This window comes from Xenopus laevis, chromosome 8S, assembly GCF_017654675.1.
Source record: "Xenopus laevis strain J_2021 chromosome 8S, Xenopus_laevis_v10.1, whole genome shotgun sequence".
Taxonomy (NCBI): Eukaryota; Metazoa; Chordata; class Amphibia; order Anura; family Pipidae; genus Xenopus; species Xenopus laevis.
Genome location: NC_054386.1, coordinates 6,045,703 through 6,068,996, shown reverse-complemented (window position 1 = coordinate 6,068,996; position 23,294 = coordinate 6,045,703). Strand labels below are relative to the sequence as shown.

The 23,294-nt window shown below is 40.1% G+C and overlaps 1 protein-coding gene across 4 annotated transcripts; it reads right to left on the bottom strand.

The window, feature by feature from the left end:
* Window positions 1-242: 242 nt before the first annotated feature.
* fbxo34.S (F-box protein 34 S homeolog) lies at window positions 243-23,087 on the bottom strand. 4 transcript variants are annotated; one of them, XM_018231778.2, is made up of 4 exons: window positions 22,724-23,087; window positions 18,375-18,550; window positions 3,589-3,744; window positions 243-2,852 (listed from the first exon to the last, which is right to left on the bottom strand). In XM_018231778.2, the coding sequence occupies exons 3-4, from the start codon at window positions 3,660-3,662 to the stop codon at window positions 740-742; spliced, it is 2,187 nt and encodes a 728-aa protein (XP_018087267.1). In that variant the 5' UTR covers window positions 3,663-3,744; window positions 18,375-18,550; window positions 22,724-23,087; the 3' UTR covers window positions 243-739.
* Window positions 23,088-23,294: the final 207 nt, after the last annotated feature.

Below are 23,294 nucleotides of genomic sequence, written 5' to 3'. Positions count from 1 at the left end.
TGCCAAAATACAGGATCTGTCCCTAACAAAATGACAAAAATAAGAAATGAGAAAAGGGTGCAAGTACAGGTTTAAAAGTGTTCCATTCCCAAAACAATTTAGACCGACACCAGATAAAAAGCAGGTTGCTTAAAACACAAACACACGTATATGATTGCACCTTATAAATACCACAATAAAAAGTGAAGAATCCGTGCAAACAAACACAATTACGTCTACAAAACCGAAGCAGGAGAGACAGATTTCAGATGCACAATTTATTGAAGTAAAGCCAGACAATTTCCTCCTTACACTCGGTCACTATACGATAAATCAACATTTTATTCACTTGTCACAGTATTTCAGACACCTGCGCTAGTCTGATTAGAATTTTGTCCAGTTAAACAAATAATAAACCTTTAAATGCTCAAAGCCCTTTCTTTTAAGAAACATATTATACAGATTTAACAAGACACTTAAAAAAAATGACACACACCATGCATACTTGTAGCCACAAAACTACCAGAGCTCCGTTGTAAAGATTACGTTGTGGTCAGCCAACAGCAGATCGGATATGTACATCTTTTTTTTTTTTAACGTTATTTACATTAAAGGGCTAAATATCCAGTTGAAGTGAAAGGTAAAGGCTCTTGTGTTAGACAATGTGCAGTTTAGAAGCCCCGTGAAAACGCATGATTATGTACAATGTAAACGGCACAGGGCAAGACATAAATTACAAAAAAAAAAAACAACAAAAACACTAATCTTCTTCCGATTCTGATTCTTTCGACTTTTTGCAAATGGTTCTATTAAAGCTGTGGCAAGCAGGCACCCAGCGATTGTCATGGAGCCCAACCTTACAGCCACGGCTTTCTTTATAAGACATGTGGCAGCACATCCAATAACCAGGCCCGTAAGGTAATGCTTGGCAGTAAGGTTTAGGATGCCACCAGCATAAAGAAACATCCCCCTTTGCATACTTTTTTTTGCACTGCTTGCAAGGATCGTCCTTGTAACGCGGATCCTGAATCCAGAGAGAGTCGCACGGTCGGATGTCATAATGTTCGATGATGAATTTGAAGTAACAAGAAGTGCATTTTAAAGCGGCCAGGGTTCTTGTTGGAAGAAATCGAAAAATCTTAACTAAAATGTGGTGGGGCAAGAAAGCCATGTACTGTTGTGGTTCCAGGAGCTGCTGGATTTTAAATCTGGCCTCTAAAAAATCGTGAGACACCTGTCTCTTTATAGAGGTGTCAAGTACCTGAGATTCGCCTTCGAGAGGAGATACAGAAATAGCATATTGTGCAGTAAATAAGCTATTCTGTATGGACAGAGCACTGTCAAATGCATTTGCTTTCAAGATCTCTGCCTGGGACTTTACTTCCGCATTCATTTGTACATGATTCTGGCCACTTTGATCACACTGAAAAAACAAGGTTCCGGGGCACGGATCCCCTGCTAAAATAAAAGCTTTATCCTGTGTACACTCTACTTCCTGATCGGAGATTGTATGCATCAATATATCAGTCGCTTCAGGGCACGAGTCAGAAAGCCTATCAATGCTCCCCACACTTTCTTCGGCTGCACAAGCATTCCCGCTAGCAGTCTCGGGTGAATCTGGGCCACATTCAACTGCATTTATACGGAGAGAGAAAGAAAATGTACAGGGGTCCACAGACACGGCGATATCACACCTATTTCTAATTTTCATATAGGTTTCCCTTACAAGTTCCAAGTCTACATTTCCCACACAGTTATCTCCTGCCGGTGGCATGGACTCTGCTTCGTGAGGCTTAATTTGAAGACAGTTTTCCCAAGATTTTACAACTAAATGTTCTTCCTTGTTGGGAGGGATTTGGTCTTCCATGGAAGCTGCTACGTTTGCATTGGTTTCACTGGCCGGGACATTTTGAGAGTTGCTGCTGTCCTGTTGAGAGCCACTTGCAAGCAACATCCGTCCAACGTTCCTTCTAAAGCTATTGCTCCTCGACAGCCCACCAGAATCCCGTTCATTCTGGTGCCTCAAGCATTCGGACTCTAGTTTCGCAACCATCTCCAACACACACACAGATTCCATTTGGTCGGTCTGCTCAGTGGAGTCTTTGTCCGTTTGTCTTTCACAGGTTGAGAGCGTCAATAAGGACACGGAGGCAGGAAGAGCACACTTAGATGTGCCAGTCAATCTTGAAGGATTGGAATTAGCGAAAGGTTTAGCGGAAAGTAACGTATTTGCTCTTTGCTCTAAAAAGGCTACCATCTCTATCACAGAAAGTGGTCTATTTGGTAGAATTCCTTCACCATCTGTGACAAAATTAACAGAGCAGTTTTCCACTCCATTATGAAGGGGTTCAGGCAAAAAGCATTTTTTATGTGCCTCTTGCATCTTTTCTAGTTGGCTCTTTACACGCTTCAGATCCACAGACTTTTTTCTCCTTTTGGCAGCTCTACCACTCATATCCCCACTACTTTTGATTTTCATGGAGCTGTTCTTATTGTTACAGCAGTGATGGGTTGCAAAGAAGGCTATTTTCTCTTTTGTATTTCCAGGCTTGATAATTGCACATATATCCAATGAACCCTCGCCTTCCTCACCCTGGTGTATTGTTGCTGCTGGAACATTCTTAGCCCTACTTTCAAAACTGACAGCTGGGCAATTGCCTACTGTATTGCACATGGTATTCTGAGAAATTGCTCCAAGTGGCCTTCGAGCTTGGTTTTCGGCTGAGGGTAAACAATTCTTAGTAGCGCCATTATATTTTTCTTCCTTGGCAGAGCCTTGGTTGTTGTGATGCATGCCTCGATTTGATCGAATTTCAAGGAACAATTCTTTCTTCTGCAACTTATGATATGGCTTTAGATGCATTCCAGACGTCCTGCAACACAGAATTTGTACAAAAAGTTTCACTGGTTAGTTGGGAAGTATTGTAAATAGCATGTTCGTTAAATGAACTGAAAACGAATAGCTGCATAGTAACTATGGGCAAATGCAGTTCAGCAATTTAACACCTATGTTAGTATACAAGCCCTATTGTGTGTTAAAATTATTTCTCTCCCAAACTATCCATGGAGGCACCTGTATATACGATTGCTGGAAAATGTACCTCTCTCACAACAGATTCTACGCTCAGCTACAGTATATGAAAGATCTGCATAAGTTAAGAGTCCTGCGCGGGTCCTTTTTTTTGGAACCTGTACCTGACCCGTACCGCATCCTGCAATCCACAACCCGGACCCGCATTCTTACCCCTTGGACCCGCTACCCGACCTGACGCGCAAGTACCTTATCAGCAACCAGGACCCTGGATCAGCTGCCCATCAAGAATCAGGAAGTGCTGTCATTGTAAAACGGAAGTGACATCATCGGAAGTAGGCGTAATCAGAAAAAAAGGCGTAAAAATCGCTATTGAGAAGACCCGCAGCACGACCCTTAAACCCGCAGAACTGCTGACCCACGTCTATACCCACACCTGGAACTTCTAGCTGCAACCCTCAGGATACCGCAGGTTTTTCGGGTTCCCAACCCGCTGCAGGACTCTAAGTTCAGTGGCAATCCACCAGCAATTATAGTGATTAAAGGCAACAATATGAGCTTCGGCAGGATTTGCTCACCTCTTGACATGTTGGTAAGCAAGCGGGGTGGATTTCAGCTGTTCCCTGTGGAGCCCTGCTCTGCAGGAATTCATCCTAACTCCTTGCACACAGGGCTAAATGTCAGATCCAGTCCATTTTTCTTCACATTCTGGGCACTATGCTCCAATATTGTTGCTGTGGGAAAACAAGATAAAAAAAAGGTTTAGTCAAAATGTCCAAAGTAAATATTCTGCATGTGAAAGTGGCACAAACTAATCCTTTGCATTGTTTATGCCACAGGCAACTGTTGAACTCTATGTGAAGTGCTACCAGTGAAAGCCAAAGCTGTAATAATAATAATAATAATAATAATAATAATAATAAAACTTCAAAGACCAATGTTACTGGCAAGCACATCTGCAGGTGTCATATTCTGACCCTTGAGGAGTGTTTGGGACCCTCCTAGTGTTTTTCACAGCACATAACCTGCTGAAGGAGAGTGCCCATACATACTGAATGCAATATTTCTCTTTTCAATTAAAGGTAACGTTTTTAAAACCAGTTCAAGCGCTCCCCACCTTAGAAATCCCCAAGCATTTATTTAGTGATATTATTTAGTGATGGAGCAAAGATCAGGAGGAAACAGATACACAAGCAGCAGGGCTGCCAAAATAGTGCCGTCCAGAGCAACACCCTGATAGCATAGTACAGTATTATAGTACAGTATTATAGCACAGTATAGTACAGAACCCCAATTGTACAGTACCCCGACAGTACAGTATAGTACCCTGATAATACAGTATAGTATAGCATAGTACCCTGGTAGTACAGTACAGCACCCTGACAGCACAGTACAGCACCCTGATAGTACAGTATAGCACCCTGATAGTACAGTATAGCACCCTGTTACTACCCTGATAGTACAGTATAGTACCCTGATCAGTGGTGTAGCTAGATATTACTGGGCCCCACAGCAAATTAATTTTAGTACCCCCAACGTATCCAGAGGTTGTCCTTTTCTATCAATATTATGTTGAAATTGCTCATTATTTGGACCTCATGGGGCCCCATATGCCTCCTGGGCCCCCCTGCAGCCGCAGGGTCTGCTTCCTCTATAGTTACGCCTCTGACCCCGATAGTACAGCATAGTACAGTTATCCCATACTGTTCCAGGCAATTTCTAATCAGTACTCCCAGCCTCAAAGCACCCTTCATTTGTACTGAAAGCTTTGTCACCTGTGAGCAAACACTCATACAAATATATATACCACCAAACCTGCCTATTTACCCTTCTATTTGCCACCTTGGACAATGGGCCTTTAGACAGAGAAACTGAAAACTAAAAGGGAAGCTCACAAACAAATTAAAGGTGAACTACCCCTTTAAAAGTTTAACTTTTATTATGCCATAGAATGGCCAAGTATAAGCAACTTTTCAATTGGTAGTTTTTTATAGTTTTTAAATTACTTGCCTTCTTCCGACTCTCTTCAGTTTTCAAATGTCAAAACAAATGCTCTGTAATGCTACAAATATATTCTAATTGCTTTTTATTGCTCCTCTTTCTATTCAGGCCTCACCTATTCATATTCCAGTCTCTTATTCAAATCAATGAATGGTTGCTAGGGTAATTTTACCCCTAGCAATGAGATTGCTGAAACTACAAACTATTGGCCTGTAGAATAACTAAAAAAGTAAAAAAAAAAAATATACAAATAATGAAAATTGCTAATTGTCTCAGAATATCACTCTCTACATCAACCTTAAAGTTAACTCAAAGTTGTACAACCCCTTTAATACTACAATAGACAAATTGACTGTAAGGCTCAGGCCAAGGGCTGACAATGGAAATGGAAGACCAATCATCTATCACAAATTTTTTTTTCAAATACTGCCGTCTACGCCAGACTATAAAAGCTTTTGTCAAAGCCAATACGTCAAAATAAAATAAGATTCAAAATAAAATCTGGTTGAACGGATAGTCCTAGTGAAATGAATCCCTTTTTCATAAGAACTCTGCAGAATTGGGCTTACCAGGAATAAACCAGGTTGTGGCACAAAACGAGCCACTATTAAGCAGCTACAGCTAATGTTTGTGCAATTACTGGTACATACAGACACTGCCAAAAAACACACACACTGTATCGGAGAAACAATAATCTTTATTTTCATGGCCACTGAGTTTTCAGCCAAACAAAATGGGTGGATCCCACATGAAACAATCTTGGAATCTGCAAATAGGATGGAGGAAAAAAGGAGTAATGTGCATGCAGGCTTTGCCTTTCATTTTTTATATACAGAGTAAAATGTACGAAGGTTGTGTATAGAGAGGGTTTGATGGGTTTGTTGTACATTGGGAGATACCACCCAGCAATTTGGCTATAATAATAGGAATAATAATTTGTATTATTCGCAAATAATAATTCTTCTTTTCTACAAGAAATCACCAGCAAGCAGTAGATGTACCAACAATCACACCTGGCTTACTCATAGTGTGTACAGCAGCCAATCAGTATGTACTGGTCAGAAGAATCTCACTGGTTGCTCTGGGTTACTAGACCTGCAAACCTTGCATCCTTTAATCCATGAGTCCCTCCAACCTCATACGGAGCGCCTATAGTATCAGAACACTGCAGCAAATGACCCCTGCAGCTATACTTCTTGCAAGTGCAGGTATGGGATCAGTTATCCAGACCCATTATCCAGAAAGCTCTGAATTACGGAAAGGCTGCCTTGCATTATTTCCTTTTTCTCTATAGCAGTAATAATAATTATAATCATAAAAACAGTACCTTGTACTTGGTCCCAACACAGATATAATTAATCCTTTGTGGAAGAAGAATCAGCCCATTTGGGCTTATTTAATGTGTATATGATTTTCTATTACATTTAAGGTACAAAGATCCAAATTATGGAAAGATTCATAAATCCAGAAAACCTTGGTCCCGAGCATTCTGGATAACAGGTCATATACCTGTACTATCAATGATTCAGACTTACACTAGGAAACCAAACAAGTGTATTGTTTTTTAAAGGGGTTGTTCACCTTTAAATTAACATTAAGTATGATGAAGAGATTGATATTCTGAGACAATTTGCATTTGGTTTCCGTTTTTTTATCATTTGTGGTTTTTGACTTATTTAGCTTTTTATTCAGCAGCTCTCCAGTTTTCAATTTCAGTTATCCGGTTGCTAGGGTCCAAATTACCCTAGGAATCATGTATTCATTTGAATAAGAGACTGGAATATGAATAGGAGAGGCCTGAATAGAGAGAAGAGTAATAAATAGTAGCAATAATAAGAAATCTGTAGCCTTACAGAGCATTGGTTTTTTGGATGGGGTCAGTGACCCTCATTTGAAAGCTGGAAACAGTCAGAAGAAGAATAAATGAAGGCCAACTGAAAAGTTGCTTAGAATTAGCGACTCTGCAAGATACTACAAGTTAACTTAAAGGGCATGTAAAGGCAAAAAAATAAAATACCATTTTTACTTTCTTTAATGAAAAAGAAACCTATCTCTAATATACTTTAATAAAAAAATGGGTACCATTTTTATAAGAAACCTGACTGTATGCAGTGAAATTCTCCCTTCATTTACTGCTTTGGATAGGAATTGTCAGACAGTCCCTAACTGCTCTGCAGGGAAACAATCATACTTATTAACAGCAGGGGGAGCCCCCGTCTTACTTCCCAGCCATGCAGAACTCAAGCAGCTTTGTTTATGACGATCCCTAAGCAGCCCAGACCACACTGAGCATGTGCACAGTCTTAGTCTTGCAAAGATGTTTAACAAAGTTACAAGAAGACTTAAATTATGAGGGGAGACTGTCAAGGTTGGGGTTGTTTTCTCTGGAAAAAAGGCGCTTGTGAGGGGACATGATTAGACTTTACAAGTACATTAGAGGACATTATAGACAAATAGCAGGGGACCTTTTTACCCATAAAGTGGATCACCGTACCAGAGGCCACCCCTTTAGACTAGAAGAAAAGAACTTTCATTTAAAGCAACGTAGGGGGTTCATCACAGTGAGGACAGTGAGGTTGGGGAATGCACTGCCGGGTGATGTTGTGATGCTGATTCAGTTAATGACTATAAGAGGGACTTGGATGATTTCTTGGACAGACATAATATCAAAGGCTATTGTGATACTAAACTCTATAGTTAGTATAGGTATGGGTATATAGAATTTAATTAAAAGTAGGGATGGGTGTATGTATGGATGCTGGGTTTTCATTTGGAGGGGTTGAACTTGATGGACTTTGTCTTTTTTCAACCCAATTTAACTATGTAACTATATAACTATGTAACTATATAACTATATAACTATGTAACTATGTAAGATGGTGACCCCCTGTAGCCAACTTTGAAATCATAAATTATTTGTTTGATTAGGCTTGTGGTGCAGTAAGTTCATGTTTATATTTAGTATACAAAATACAGCATTTCTAGCCTTATTCTATTTTAGACTTTACATGCCCTTTAAAGGTGAACCACCCCTTTAACACCAGTGGATTGCTTTTGTTACAGCTGCCGCTGCAAGGTCCATGTGCAAACAAACCATTAAATAATTTTAGGGACCTCATGGTGACAAATGGCAGCTGTCTGGGTGACCTCATGTGATACATATTCATGAACTGTACCCAAAAGCCCTAACACCACAAGGTGGTTTCAAGGACAAATATCAAAATTACAGAAATGGTATCAGAAAGCGGACCAGCTAGTAATAAGTGAGCTTTATGTGTAAATGTTTTGATTACTTGCCCTTTAAGGACACATATGCCACAGGCAGGGTGTTAACCAAGGGAGGGTTTAGGTGTAGATCTTTCAGCTATTTAAAAAATGACGTTTGAAGAGATCACAAATGTATGTACAAGAATGTACTGCCGGATATTCTCACTGACAAACGCTTGTTCTATATTTATAAATAATTTCAGTATAAAAAGGGAGAGAGTAAAGAAGGAATGGGAATGGGGAGTAGCACAATAACACGGCAGGGTGTGGTTTGATTTCTTATATACGGCTGTAGGAGGGTGAAGGAATGAGACGAATGTAGAGCCTGTAAGAGATTTTAGGTGTGGTTAAAATCCACACGACCCAATAAAACATTTGTCCTTTAGGATAAAACAAAAAATAAATAAATAAAAGGTCAAAGTTAAGTTTGTGCCTGCAGTAAATCAACTGATGGTTTCCATTCAAGGAATTCAAAACGGCCACAATTACTAGAGAAATCAAGTGTTCTACAGGTTTCCAACCGCATTGTAAATAAAAACCAAACACACAAATAGAATGGCCCCGTCTGAAGTTGAAACAATTCTATATCGCAAAGCTTAAAGGGCATGTAAAGGCAAAAAAATAAAATCCCATTTTTACTTTCTTTAACAAACATACTCTAATTAAAAAAATGTCTACCGTTATTATAATAACCCTTACTGTATGCCGTGAAATTCTCCCTTCATTTACTGCTGTACAAACTGAATCAGTTAATAGTGCTGCTCCAGCAGAATTCTGCACTGAAATCCATTTCTCAAAAGAGCAAACAGATTTTTTTTTATATTCAATTTTGAAATCTGACATGGGGCTAGACATATTGTCAATTTCCCAGCTGCCCCAAGTCATGTGACTTGTGCTCTGATAAACTTCAATCACTCTTTACTGCAAGTTGGAGTGATATCACCCCCTCCCTTTTCCCCCTCAGCAGCCAAACAAAAGAACAAAGGGAAGGTAACCAGATAACAGCTCCCTAACACAAGATAACAGCTGCCTGGTAGATCTAAGAACAACACTCAATAGTAAAAACCCATGTCCCACTGAGACACATTCAGTTACATTGAGAAGGAAAAACAGAAGCCTGCCAGAAAGCATTTCACTCCTAAAGTGCAAGCACAAGTCACATGACCAGGGGCAGCTGGGAAATTGACAAAATGTCTAGCCCCATGTTAGAATTCTGACATGAATTCTGCTGGAGTAGCACTATTAACTGATTCCTTTTGAAAAAAATTGTTTTTCCCATGACAGTATCCCTTAAGGACACGCCATACCATACTAGCACTCTGCTGACTGGAAACATCTTGTCATTTCTTCTAGGGGAGAAAAGTGTAGGCAAAGAAACAGTGTGCCACAGGCCTAAGGCTACGGCCAGCCACAGTATCTCAATGTGATGAATCCCGAAGGGGATGCTATTAGCAGCTTTTTTTTAAAAAAGCGCGGTGGAAAAACGTATGTGTGTCCGGGGCCTAAGAACAACACTCAATAGTAAAATCCAGGTCCCACTGAGACACATTCAGTTACATTGAGTAGGAGAAAAGCCAACCTGTCAGAAACAGTTCCATCCTAAAGTGCTGGCTCTTTCTGAAAGCACATGACCAGGCAAAATGACCTGAGAGAATTGACACCAATATTACAACTAAATACACTTGCTGGTTCAGGAATTACATTTTATATCATAGAGTGAATTATTTGGAGTGTAAACAGTGTCATTTAGAAATAAAATCTACACCATAAAAATCATGACAGAATCCCTTTTGCCAGTGCAATTTAAAGGACATGCGGCATGTGCTTCCACGCCCAGTGTTTTTAAACCCAGGGACAGCATGCTCCTCTTCTCTGGAAAAAATGCACTGGCCCTTCTATCCAAGTAGCCCACTGCCATCTTTGTTCAAACTACCAGGGATTCCACGGGCTGTACATGTGCACCTCTCTGATTAGCAGCATAGTAAAACAGCCGACTTTACTCTACGGTGCATGAAACAGTCCTAGATCTTCATAAGGAAACCCTGCAAGATGGAACAAAATGGCAGAATGGTGCTCACATTGAAGGTAATGGGCATGTATGGTGAATTTTAGGCCAGAACCTAAGCCTAGTGCCTTTATTCAACGTACATGACACAAGGGAAGGCTTTGCCTCCATTGAATCTGACCCAAATGATACTGGGCAGACAGGGTTTCCACAATCTATAAAAAAACAAACAAACAAATACTAGCATACCTATCCCTTTATCGTACTTGCCAATTAATAACATTGGTATCGAGAATCATTTGTACCTTGCACCCAATAAATTAACACTCAGATGGCGACCTGCGGAGCTGAAACGTAAGCGGCCCATCATTTCCAAAAGTGTAAAGTACAAGCGGCATCTACACAAGGTAAAGTGCTGCTGAAGCTGTACCAACAGGACATGCCCAATAGTCATTTAATTATACGCAAAAGCCAGGAATAAACATATAATCCTAACTGTTGAGCCTAAAGCCGACTATGAATGTAAAGATCTCTAAAAGATCTTTTCGTTATCGTGAGACCACGATTATCTCGAAACGATCGTTTAAATGTACGATTTGCCTCATGAGTGCTGGCGCGTTTTGTCATTATAGCAGGCGGCAGGCAGGGGGAAGGCAGTTCGGGAAGATTGTCGCCCCGAATCTGCCTGTGTGCTTGAACCCTAAAAGTTTAAATTTAAGTAGACATAGAGATTCAAATAATGGAAAGATCACTTATCTGGAAAAGCCTAGGTCCAGATTTACATAGCGGGTGCCCCTAGGCCCGCCCGCAAGCCCTCCCTTTATTCATGCAAATTGTCATTATTTTGACCAAAGCAATGGGAAATTTAAAAAACTGTCGTATCTCCTGAGTCCCCAGTGTTTCTGAGCCAGTGTGGGTGTGGTTGGGCAGCATGCCGCCCCCTAAAATCCTGCCGCCCTAGGTCCTGGTAGGGTTGCCACCCGGCCGGTATTTTACCGGCCTAGCCGGTAAAACACCTGCCAAGGCCGGGGCCGGTATTACAAATTTACCGGCAATGTAGCTGCCGGTAAATTTGTAATACCCTTCAAAAAGAGCCCTCGGCCTGCCCCTAATCCCCTGTAACGTACCTTTTCTCCTCAGTCTATGGTTCTCTGTGATGTGGCCCGCCCCTTTTTGACGTAAAGGCCCGTCCCTTTTGACGTCACAGCCCGCCCCTTTTGTTCCGCCCCCCACCAGCCGGTAAAAGATATAACAAAAGGTGGCAACCCTAGGTCCGGCCTTGGTGGCCTCTCCACAAATCCGGGCATGCCCAGGTCTCAAGAATTCCGGATAACATGCCCCATTCCTGTATATGCACCAAGAGGCCCTAATGGGCATGCCCAAATTACTGCATCTAGAATATAAACTTGACAGTGTGGTTATAGAGGTGCAGCAAATGAGAGGCGTAGCCCTTCATGACCCACAAGTTTTCACATTCCTTGTGAGATTGCTTTCTAGTTCTAATATAATGCTCTCTGAACATGGTTTTATATGTTCTCCTTATTCTTCTTTTATTGTATTATGTTCCTTCACATACCTTCACGCACAGCTTGGGTTCTTCACCTTGTATTGCTATTAAAATGAAAAGAGAAAGTTCTCTCCCACTTTATTCACTGCTCAGCCACTCTAGGAGTGAAGACTGTAGGAAATATTGTTCTAAACAACACTACATAAATATTTTCTACATTACTTCACAAAAGATTTTTTTTCTGTAAGCGGTAACTGTTTTTGTGTGGAAGACACTATTGTATACACCGGTTGTAATGGCTTCAGTCTTGTCTGAGAGCTCTACAGTCTGGTGACATCAAGATTGCACGTATTCCAGCAGCTGCACTTACTTCTGCACATTTACACTATTCAGGGAACTCATCAAGGCTTCTTAAACCAGACATCCCCTTAGAGGGGGGTCCTCTTCCCCATTAAAGGAAAGTTAAACTAAAGAAGTAGAAAAGTTGTATGTTATGTTTTGGGTTTCTGTACCAGCCCAAGGCAACCACAGCCCTTTAGCAGTAAAGATCTGTGTCTCCAAAGATGCCCCAGTAGCTCCCCATCTTCTTTTCTGCTGATTCACTGCACATGCTCTGTGCTGCTGTCACTTACTGAGCTTAGGGAGCCACTCACAATATACAGTACACATAGAATAGAAATGTCACAATACAAGGCTGATTAGTAATTAATACACATAATTACTACATGGCAGCACAGAAACCAGTGCAATTAGCATCAGAATTTAATAATCAGCAAACCTGTAGCATCAGCTTATATTACAGCCAGGGAAGCTCATTTTCTGCTGGATAATTAGTGACGAGCCCTAAGCTTAGCTTCTCAACAGCCAATCAGAGCCCACTGAGCATGTGAGTGTCACAGACACTTTCCAGGATGGTGACCCCCTGTGACAAGTTTGAAGTCCTGGATCATTGCTGCTATTGACAAGCTCAAACTTTAGCCTCGTGCAATAAGTTCACTGTATAAAACATTAAGTTTTTAGCCCTATTCATTTTTAGGGTTTAGTTCTTCTTTAACAAAATATTTGATAGAAGTTGTTTTTAAAAACAATATTGGACAACTTCGATTATTGGCTCTGACTCCTGAAACAATGCAGCAGAATCAGTCCTGGGGGAACCAAACACTGCTAAGAGTCAGACCCAGAGAAAAGAAAGGTATAAAAAAAAATTTAAAACCTTGACACCATTGAAAATATTTTATGAATGCATATATTTTCTTTCATTATGCAAAAAAAGATAATTTTTGGGAGGGGAGCGAAAGAGTCATGTATACATATCATGTACATCCAAGTTACTACTACAAATACACCTACATACTAGCCATGGCCGAGAGTGAATATTATGGGAACATAATGAGGCACCCCAGCATTGAGACACTATTAATGCATACCTGAAAAATAAGAGCTTAACTATTTTTCACTGCAATTTCAGCACATAGAAAGAATTTCATATGATATGGTGATTTATACTATAATACTGAGAACATGTGCAGCGTTTATCTTGCCTAAACACAAGCAATACTTGCAAGCATGACAGGGGCTGATAAAAGCAAACTGAAGAGATAAACTCTTCATGCTCTAGCCAGAACTTCCTTAAAGGGACACTGTCATGGGAAAACATGTTTTTTTTGGGTTTTTTTTAACAAACACATGAGTTAATAGTGCTGCTCCAGCAGAATTCTGCACTGAAATCCAATTCTCAAAAGAGCAAACAGATATTTATATATTCAATTTTGAAATCTGACATGGGGCTAGACACATTGTCAGTTTCCCAGGATCTCCCAATCATGTGACTGGTGCACTTTAGGGTGGAAATACTTTCCAACATGCTAGTCAAATCAAATCAATAAGGTGCCACACTTACACTAAATCGCCTTCTGCAGCGTCGGGTGCACAGCTGTGTTCCTCTCTGCCCAAGAAAAAGTTCCACTGTAAAGCAATGATTTCCAACATGCTGTTATTTCACCTACTTAAATGGATCCTGTCATTGGAAAACATGTTTTTTTTCAAAACACACCAGTTAATAGTGCTACTCCAGCAGAATTCTGCACTGAAATCCATTTCTCAAAAGAGCAAACAGATTTTTTTATATTCAATTTTGAAATCTGACATGGGGATAGACATTTTGTCAATTTCCCAGCTGCCCCTGGTCATGTGACTTGTGCCTGCACTTTTAGGAGAGAAATGCATTCTGGCAGGCTGCTGTTTTTCCTTCTCAATGTAATTGAATGTGTCTCGGTGGGACTTGGGTTTTTACTATTGAGTGCTGTTCTTAGATCTACCAGGCAGCTGTTATCTTGTGTTAGGGAGCTGCTATCTGGTTACCTTCCCATTGTTTTGTTGTTTAGCTGCTGGGGGGGGGGGTGATATCACTCCAACTTGCAGTAAAGGGTGACTGAAGTTTATCAGAGCTGAAGTCACATGACTGGGGCAGCGGGGAAACTGACAATATGTCAAGCCCCCTGTCAGATTTCAAAATTAAATATAAAAAAATCTGTTTGCTTTTTTAAAAAATGAATTAACTGAAAAAGAAAACATATTTTCCCATGACAGTATCCCTTTAAATAAAGACAAAAATAAAAAATTGCAGTAATCTTTATGAAAGCCTATGCATATAAATGTTCCTCGTAATTTAATGGTCTCCCATAAATATCAAGATAACACATTTTTTCTCTTTTCCAATCTCTTGTAAAATTCGTGGCAATAAAAACTGCTCAGAGTCCAAGATTGGCAAGTGGAATCAAGGCCACACAGAGTAGCTGTTAACACAAACTCACTTGCAATTACTGTACACAGGGTTACTGCAGTACCCACCTAACAATAAGTATAGCCTGTGAATAAAGCCAAAATAATTCAGCTTCTTTCACCTGTTACCATGCCCCCCTTATAAACAGATCAAACCACGAGACCTTAGAACAATCTGGACCAACGAAGAGATAGGAAGGGGCACACCAACTGCAGACTCTGCTGCAAATCACTATTTATCCCAATATGTTCAAGACCCATGAGGTCCGAAACATGTTATAAATAAAGTCATTTCCAGCAGAGTCTGTGGTTCGTGTGCCCCTTCCTATCTCTCGTTGATCCAGGTATAGCATGCATCTTGATCTAGTTGGGCGATTTCATTGAGGTATTTGTACTCACAAATGTTGAACAAACACTGGGGGTCATTTATAAACACTGGGCAAATTTGTAACCCATGGCAACCAATCAGATGATGGCTTTCAGTGCTTAACCTGCAGCTGGCTGAAAGAAGCTAATCACTGATTGGTTGTCATGGGTTACTGCCCAGGTGCAAATTTGCCTGGTGTTTATAAATGAGCCCCACTGTGTTCACTAGTGCAAGATATTTATCCAGCACTGGGCCTGTGTAACAAAACAACAACATTTTATCACCACTAAAAACCCAGTTTTTGGCTCAGAGATTCTTCTAATGCCTGCATTATACTCATGGAGGACCCAGCAGTGAAAATGCCCTGCAGATTGCATGGGAATGATAATTTTCACACATTCCCATTTCATTTTTAAAAAGCTTTAAAAACAAATGTTTACTTGAGACCCACAGGCTCACCTCATGCAGGCAGAATCTTAAAACAAACCTCAAATATATTTCCCCTTTAAGCTTCCTGTATTTAAAACCACAGCATTTCCGGAAAAAAAAGTTTGCAAGGGGTAATACAAAGATCTGTACAGTCATCAAAAGGTCATAAACAACATATTTAACCACTGACCACGACTATGAACATAATATATGGCCATTATGCGCACCCAACTGTAAAACACTGCAGAACAGCTCTATGGCCATATAAAAATGTATTCAGGCCAAGGCCTTTAAAGGACAAGGAAAGTTAAACTAAAGAAGTATGTAGAAATGTTGTAAATGATGTTTTGTGCTTCTGTACCAGCCCAAGACAACCACAGCCCTTTAGCAGTAAAGATCTGTGTCTCCAAAGATGCCCCAGTAGCTCCCCATCTTCTTTTCTGCTGATTCACTGCACATGCTCTGTGCTGCTGTCACTTACTGAGCTTAGGGACCCACTCACAATATACAGTACACATAGAATAGAAATGTCACAATATAAGGCTGATTAGTAATTAATACAGATAATTACTACATGGCAGCACAGAAACCAGTGCAATTAGCATCAGAATTGAATAATCAGCAAACCTGTAGCATCAGCTTATATTACAGCCAGGGAAGCTCATTTTCTGCTGGATAATTAGTGACGACCCCTAAGCTTAGCTTCTCAACAGCCAATCAGAGCCCACTGAGCATGTGAGTGTCACAGACACTTTCCAAGATGGTGACCCCCTGTGACAAGTTTGAAGTCCTGGATCATTGCTGTTATTCACAAGCTGAAACTTTAGCCTCGTGCAATAAGTTCATTATATAAAATATGGCATTTTTAGCCATATTTATTTTAGGGTTTAATTCTCTTTTAAAACCCAAACAGACAGTTTCAACTGTAATCCCATACATTGGGTTTTCTGTGCACTTTCCCTTTCGGAAAAATACAAAAAGAGAACACAGAAATGCTCAATGCAAATGAAACCACCAATCTGTGGCATTGCCATGCAATGTTTATAAAGATATATTTTAAAGTTTATTAGTGTATTATGCAAGATGTGTTTCTGCTGGAACATGTTTTGCCTGGCAGAGAGGGAAACCGCACTTGTTATGCACAGGAATGCAATGCACCCGTGTATAATTGAAGACTTGCACAGTAACTATGATCACAAGCATGGGCATGTTTATCCAGTGAACAAAGCCGTGGCTACAAATGGAAGGTATTCTATACTTGGCCAACTCTGTGCCGCGGTTATAATTTATTAAAGGAAGCGAACAAGATAGGATTAGGTCTCTGCTCCATATAATTAATGACTTGAACTATTTCAATTCATGCTCACAAATTTTACCTGTTAACCAGTTATCGAGAAGGCTTGGGACTTGGGGTTTTCCAGATAACAGAACTTGCCGTAATTTGGATCTTCAAACCTCAAATCAACTAGAAAATAAGGTAATCATTAAATAAAGCCAATAGGCTGCTTCTGCTTTCAATAAGGATTGATTACAGTTCGGCCCATAAATCTTTGGACAGAGAACTTTTTTCTAATCAAAAGAGGAGCGCAAGCGGAGTTTCGGTGAGTTATTTCTTAATAAAGACTTTAATGTTTAATACGTGTTGGTGTCTTTTTTTCGTAGCATATTAACAAGCTTTTTTAAATTTTTTTTGCTGTTACTGGTCCTTAAATTATTTACGTAATAGGTTTGTATCCGATTGCCAAATCATATAGGTAAAGCCCAGCTGCTTCCCAACCGACTTTTAACAGGGGACACAGATTGCCGGTGTAATAAACCTTTTTTTAATTACTTTCCATTATTTATTTATTTTTTTTACCTTTTTTTCCAAATTCTTTTAAGTCCAATGTCCCTGATGTTTCAGTCTGCCAGCTCAGTAATTCAGGTGCAGATTCTGAACAGTTACAATTTTGCAACATTTCTCAACAACATTTTGCAATAACTCTGGAGTATTAGTAACTATTGTATCAAGTCTAACAGCTGCCTGTAATGAAACCCAGGGATTCTGCTCAGCAGGGACAAAGATAAGAAATGTATCAACTAAATGTATCGATTTAGAAGTTTACAGGGTCGGCGACACCCCTTCCCAGAGCTGCTTCACAAGAAGAAAAATTAGACTTATACTTCAATATTAGAAAAACAGTCTGAAATAGAAAATAACTGTAAAACCTCTATTTCTGGTGGACTATCTGAAACCAACTGAACAACCCCTTTAACACACTTATTATTAAGATATTAAAGGGATACTGTCATGGGAAAAACATTTTTTTTCAAAATGAATCAGTTAATAGTGCTGATCCAGCAGAATTCTGCACTGAAATCCATTTCTCAAAAGAGCAAACAGATTTTTTTTATATTCAATTTTGAAATCTGACATGGGGCTAGACATATTGTCAATTTCCCAGCTGCCCCAAGTCATGTGACTTGTGCTCTGATAAACTTCAATCACTCTTTATTGCTGTACTGCAAGTTGGAGTGATATCACCCCCTCCCTTTTCCCCCCCCCAGCAGCCAAACAAAAGAACAATGGGAAGGTAACCAGATAACAGCTCCCTAACACAAGATAACAACTGCCTGGTAGATCTAAGAACAACACTCAATAGTAAAAACCCATGTCCCACTGAGACTCCTTCAGTTACATTGAGTAGACAAAACAGCAGCCTGCCAGAAAGCATTTCTCTCCTAAAGTGCAGGCACAAGTCACATGACCAGGGGCAGCTGGGAAATTGACAATATGTCTAGCCCCATGTCAGATTTCAAAATTGAATATAAAAATCTGTTTGCTCTTTTGAGAAACGGATTTCAGTGCAGAATTCTGCTGGAGCAGCCCTATTAACTGATGTGTTTTGAAAAAAACATGTTTTCTGATGACAGGATCCCTTTACTGTATCCTATATAACCAACACAAGCAGGATACGATTTATAACACAACATACCCCATGGGAAACAAAATACAACTATTTTTAACCAATGTTTCAACATTTACATGTAGCAGGCGGATTCTTGAACAGAAGTCTATGAAGCCCTTGAACAGACAGGGCACTATAAAAACCATTGCAGGGATACATTCAGTTGGACAGCCCTGTCTTAATGATCACCGACCGTTACACGAGGCACTGATTTCAAATACATTACGGCTTGATGCTTCAAAACAAAAAGAACGGGGGAAAAAAAGCATGTGAATTATTCCATCTAAAAAACATTTTGGACTGTCAAGGCAAAAAAAAAATAAAAAATCTCCAACACCAAACTGAACCCAATCAAAAACAGCAAACGTCTGAATTATGAAGCACCATAAGCTGATAAGAACAAATCGACAAAATACAGTTACAACAGTGTGGTACTCTTTTCTCATATTCTCAATTAAAGTGACTGCGATCACCATCAGTCCCAATGGAGCTTTCCAGGAAAGCTTGCAATTCTCTCACATGTATTATTCAGAAAACCACAAAGGACCAGTAACGTTAATTTTTTTTTATAAAATTAGTTTGTATATAACGAAAAAAAAAAAACACAGAGACATATTTAACTTTAAAATTGCAAAGTCTTTATTAAAAAATAACGTACCGAAACTCTGCTTGTGCTCCTCTTCAGAAAAGGCGACAGAATGGCGATCCTCCCTGCCTTCTATAGGAGACAGCCAGGGAGGGGAAATCGAGAGCCGCACGATGGATCTTCGCCCTGTCACCTTTTCTGAAAAGGAGCGCAAGCGGAGTTTCGGTACGTTATTTTTTAATAAAGACTTTGCGATTTTAAAGTTAAATTTGCATCTGAGAACGTCAAAAATCAAATCTGTAAACTGATAAACTTGAATAGGCGCGTGTTAATGGAAAAATCTAAATGACAAACACTCGCACGAATAACAACGGGAAAAAAAATCTCCAATGATTGAATTCATCTCCTGAAAAAACTAGAATCAATCAAATTTATGTCCTGAAAACTTGAATTGAGAGTTTTCAGATAAAATTTTTTTAAAAAACAAAAACAAAACTTTTCTCACTTTCAAATCTTTTTATCTTATTAACTCACAGACATTGCATTTTTCAAAAATATAATTCAAATACGTGAGTATGGGTGCAAAAAGAATTTGAATTGTGGAAAAAAATCATATTCGATCTTTGATAAATCTGCCCCTTAATATGCAGCTCTGAGCAAGTTATCGCTGAAATTAGCTCTAGAGCCAAAATAATACTCATTCTTCCCCCATTTCAAGATTCCTGGCTGTCCAGCAGCTTAACTTAGACAAATACAAGAGTCCTCTGCACTCAACCCATTATCAATATATTAAAGGGATACTGTCATGGGAAAAAAATGTTTTTTCAAAATGAATCAGTTAATAGTGCTGCTCCAGCAGAATTCTGCACCGAAATCCATTTCTCAAAAGAGCAAACAGATTTTTTTTATATTCAATTTTGAAGTCTGACATGGGGCTAGACATTTTGTCAATTTCCCAGCTGCCCCTGGTCATGTGACTTGTGCCTGCACTTTAGGAGAGAAATACTTTCTGGCAGGCTGCTGTTTTTCCTTCTCAATGTAACTGACTGTGTCTCAGTGGGACTTGGCTTTTACTATTGAGTGTTGTTCTTAGATCTACCAGGCAGCTGTTATCTTGTGTTAGGGAGCTGCTATCTGGTTACCTTCCCATTGTTCTTTTGTTTGGCTGCTGGGGGGGAGGGAGGGGGGTGATATCACTCCAACTTGCAGTACAGCAGTAAAGAGTGATTGCAGTTTATCAGAGCACAAGTCAAATGACTTGGGGCAGCTGGGAAATTGTCAATGTGTCAGATTTCAAAATTTAATATAAAAAAATCTGTTTGCTCTTTTGAGAAATGGATTCAGTGCAGAATTCTGCTGGAGCAGCACTATTAACTGATTGATTTTGAAAAAAAAAAAATTTTCCCATGACAGTATCCCTTTAAAGACATTGAAACATTTTGTGTAACTAAAATGCCTTACACTTTAAACAAAACAGGGATTGTTTGTCCATATATTGCAATATATTTAAGGTGAACACCGACGTCAAAGTCATCCCATATCTGGCCAGTCCTACACTCAACTATCATCTGATTCATTAACAATTCTATTGCTTCATTATAGATTTTATAAAGGGACTAAGTTTTACCTGCTGCTTTCTCCCAAACTTGGCTGCCCTTTTATTAGCCACCACTGGGATCACCTGACTTAGCTGGAAAGGGTGGGAGCTACAACACAGAGCTGGTCACTGCTCCTGTATAACGTTACACTAATGCCTTGACGTGTCCAATGTGCCCATAAAAGGTGAGGAGGATAAGGAAATAAGAGGTATAAAAATATCATATGAAACGATACTTGTTTTCATGGGACACACAAATACATTCCCGAACAGACACACATACAACTTTTGACATTAACGGAGGTTCCAGCGACAAAACAGTTGAAACTCACATAACCGTATACAAAAGGGATATTTCGCCGTATCTTATCCTATGTGAGCCTTTAAGAATGGCTTTGATGATTTCTTGGACAAACAAAATATGAAAGGCTATTGTGATATTAAACACTATAGTTACTATAGATATGGGTATATATCATTTATGTGACAGTAGGGAGGGTGTGTGTATGGATGCTGGGAATAGGAATAAGAATAATATAGTAAATAAAGTACCCCCTATTGTAAAATATAAGGATATTACAAGTCCCAGAGGAGTTCCATGACCATATAAAAGTACGAGGCCTAACAATGTTTTTATACAGGTCATGGAACTCTGAGGTGACTTCTAATATCCTCATATTTTCCAACAAGGGGGACTTTATTAATTTATTATAATACACAAGTTTTAGTGAGTCTTGGGACAAAAATGACATCACAACTCACCGTTTATACCTGATGACATCACTAGTCACTGTTTATAAGGATATAATTTACAAGATATCAATGGCTTTTGTGTATTATATAAGTAGGGATGCACCAAATCCAGGATTCGGTTCGGGATTCAGGCTCTTTCAGCAGGATTTGGCCGAATCCTTCTGCCCGGCCGAACCGAATCCTAATTTCCATATGCAAATTAGGGACGGGGATGGATGACTTTTTGTCAGAAAACAAGGAAGTAAAAAATGTTTTTCCCTTGCACACCCCTAATTTGCATATGCAAATTAGGATTCGGATTCAGTCGAATCGTTCACGAAGGATTCGGGGGTTCGGCCGAATCCAAAATAGTGGATTTGATGCATTCCTATATATAAGAATATAGTTTTATATAGTAATTAAAGTACCCCCTCTTGTAAAATATAAGGATATTATAAGTTACCGAGGAGTTTCACGACCATATAAAAGCTGTTTTTATACAGGTCATGGAACTCCTCGGTAACTTCTAATATCCTCATATTTTGCAACCGGGGGTACTTTATTTATTATAATACACAAGTTTCAGCGAGTCATGTGACAGAAATGACATCAGAACTCACCATTTATAACTGATGACATCAGAACTCACCGTTTATAACTGATGACATCAGAACTCACCGTTTATAACTGATGACATCAGAACTCACCGTATAATTTACAGGATATTTATGGCTTTTGTGTATTATAAAGCTTTATAAATCAAAGGAATGCTCTTGGGAACGGAAAAAGGAGATTGAACGGATATCCTAAAAACGTGTCTCTCGTATGGTAGCGACTAACGTGAGAGCCTGCGCGACTCGTAGCCCGAGTAAACAAGAAATGGGCCAGTGGATGGAATGAAGCAGCGACACATAAGCTCACACTCTAGCCGGCGTTTGGAAGGATGGAGAACTTTCGAGGAGCATTTAGTCCACTTGTGTTATTATTAACGCCAGATAACAGGTACAGGAGTAAACACTATCATTGGAGGTCCTATGGATTGGCGGTCTCCATGACAACTACAATAAAATACTGACATATTCGGAGATTATAATAGAAGAAGCCGAATAGAATATAAAAAGCTGTGATCATGGCAGCCATTAGACAATTGTCTGTGTGAATTCAGCAGGAGGACCTGACAGATCTGGTGGGTGAAAGGGATGAAAAAATAAATCTCAGACTTATTTTCCCCCCTCAATTGCTGGGCTCTACCCCCCCTCCCCCCCATAACCCTAAATGGTACATTCCACGTGATAAGCTTAACTAGAAATCTAATTGCTTGGCTAAAGCGGCAGATTCCATTGGACGCAAGAGGGAGAAGCACAGATATATCCTCTCGCCCAGACCCGTGACAGGTCGGAAATGAAAAGCAGGAAAGCTCGGGGGGTGAGGCCTTTCCAACCTTGTCAGCTGCTTGTGCGCAGGGCCTGCTCTGTTCCCTTTGCGGCTCTTACCGTGTCTGTGGGCGACGAGCTGTGTTAGGCGGGGAGAATCAGACTCAGGCTCAAGGAAGCACCCGCCGCTCCACCCGCTCCCCCTCTCAGCGTCGCCTTCCGGCCCAGCAACAAAAAATCCCTCCGCTGTTACCAGCGCCGCTTCACAACCGACAATATAATTCCGACTCAGCTGCACCGAAACCAGAGGAATACGGCGGAGAGGAACAGAAGTGCGACGTCACAAGAAGAAACCATTGCGGGCGTCTGATTTGTCCCGGTTTCCTGCCATTCATGGATAGGCTCCGCCTCCTCAATCACCCTGTTGGTTGGAGCCTACCTGAGCGCGGGAGTGCGCGTTACCTTCTTGTAATCTTCTGCCGGGCTCGCGCCTCTTTGCTGCTGTCTGTGGGGCAAGTAGACAAATGGGCCGGTTTTCCAGTTCAATTGGGCTACTAATTTAAAGCCCAGGCGGGTTTTGAAAGTACAAACTAGCCAAGGTACGGATTAGGGCTACTTTTTGGGCCTTTGGCTGGTTCATACTTCGGAAACCAGCCAAAGTTTTTTCTTGTAATGTGCCAAGTCTGCGTCT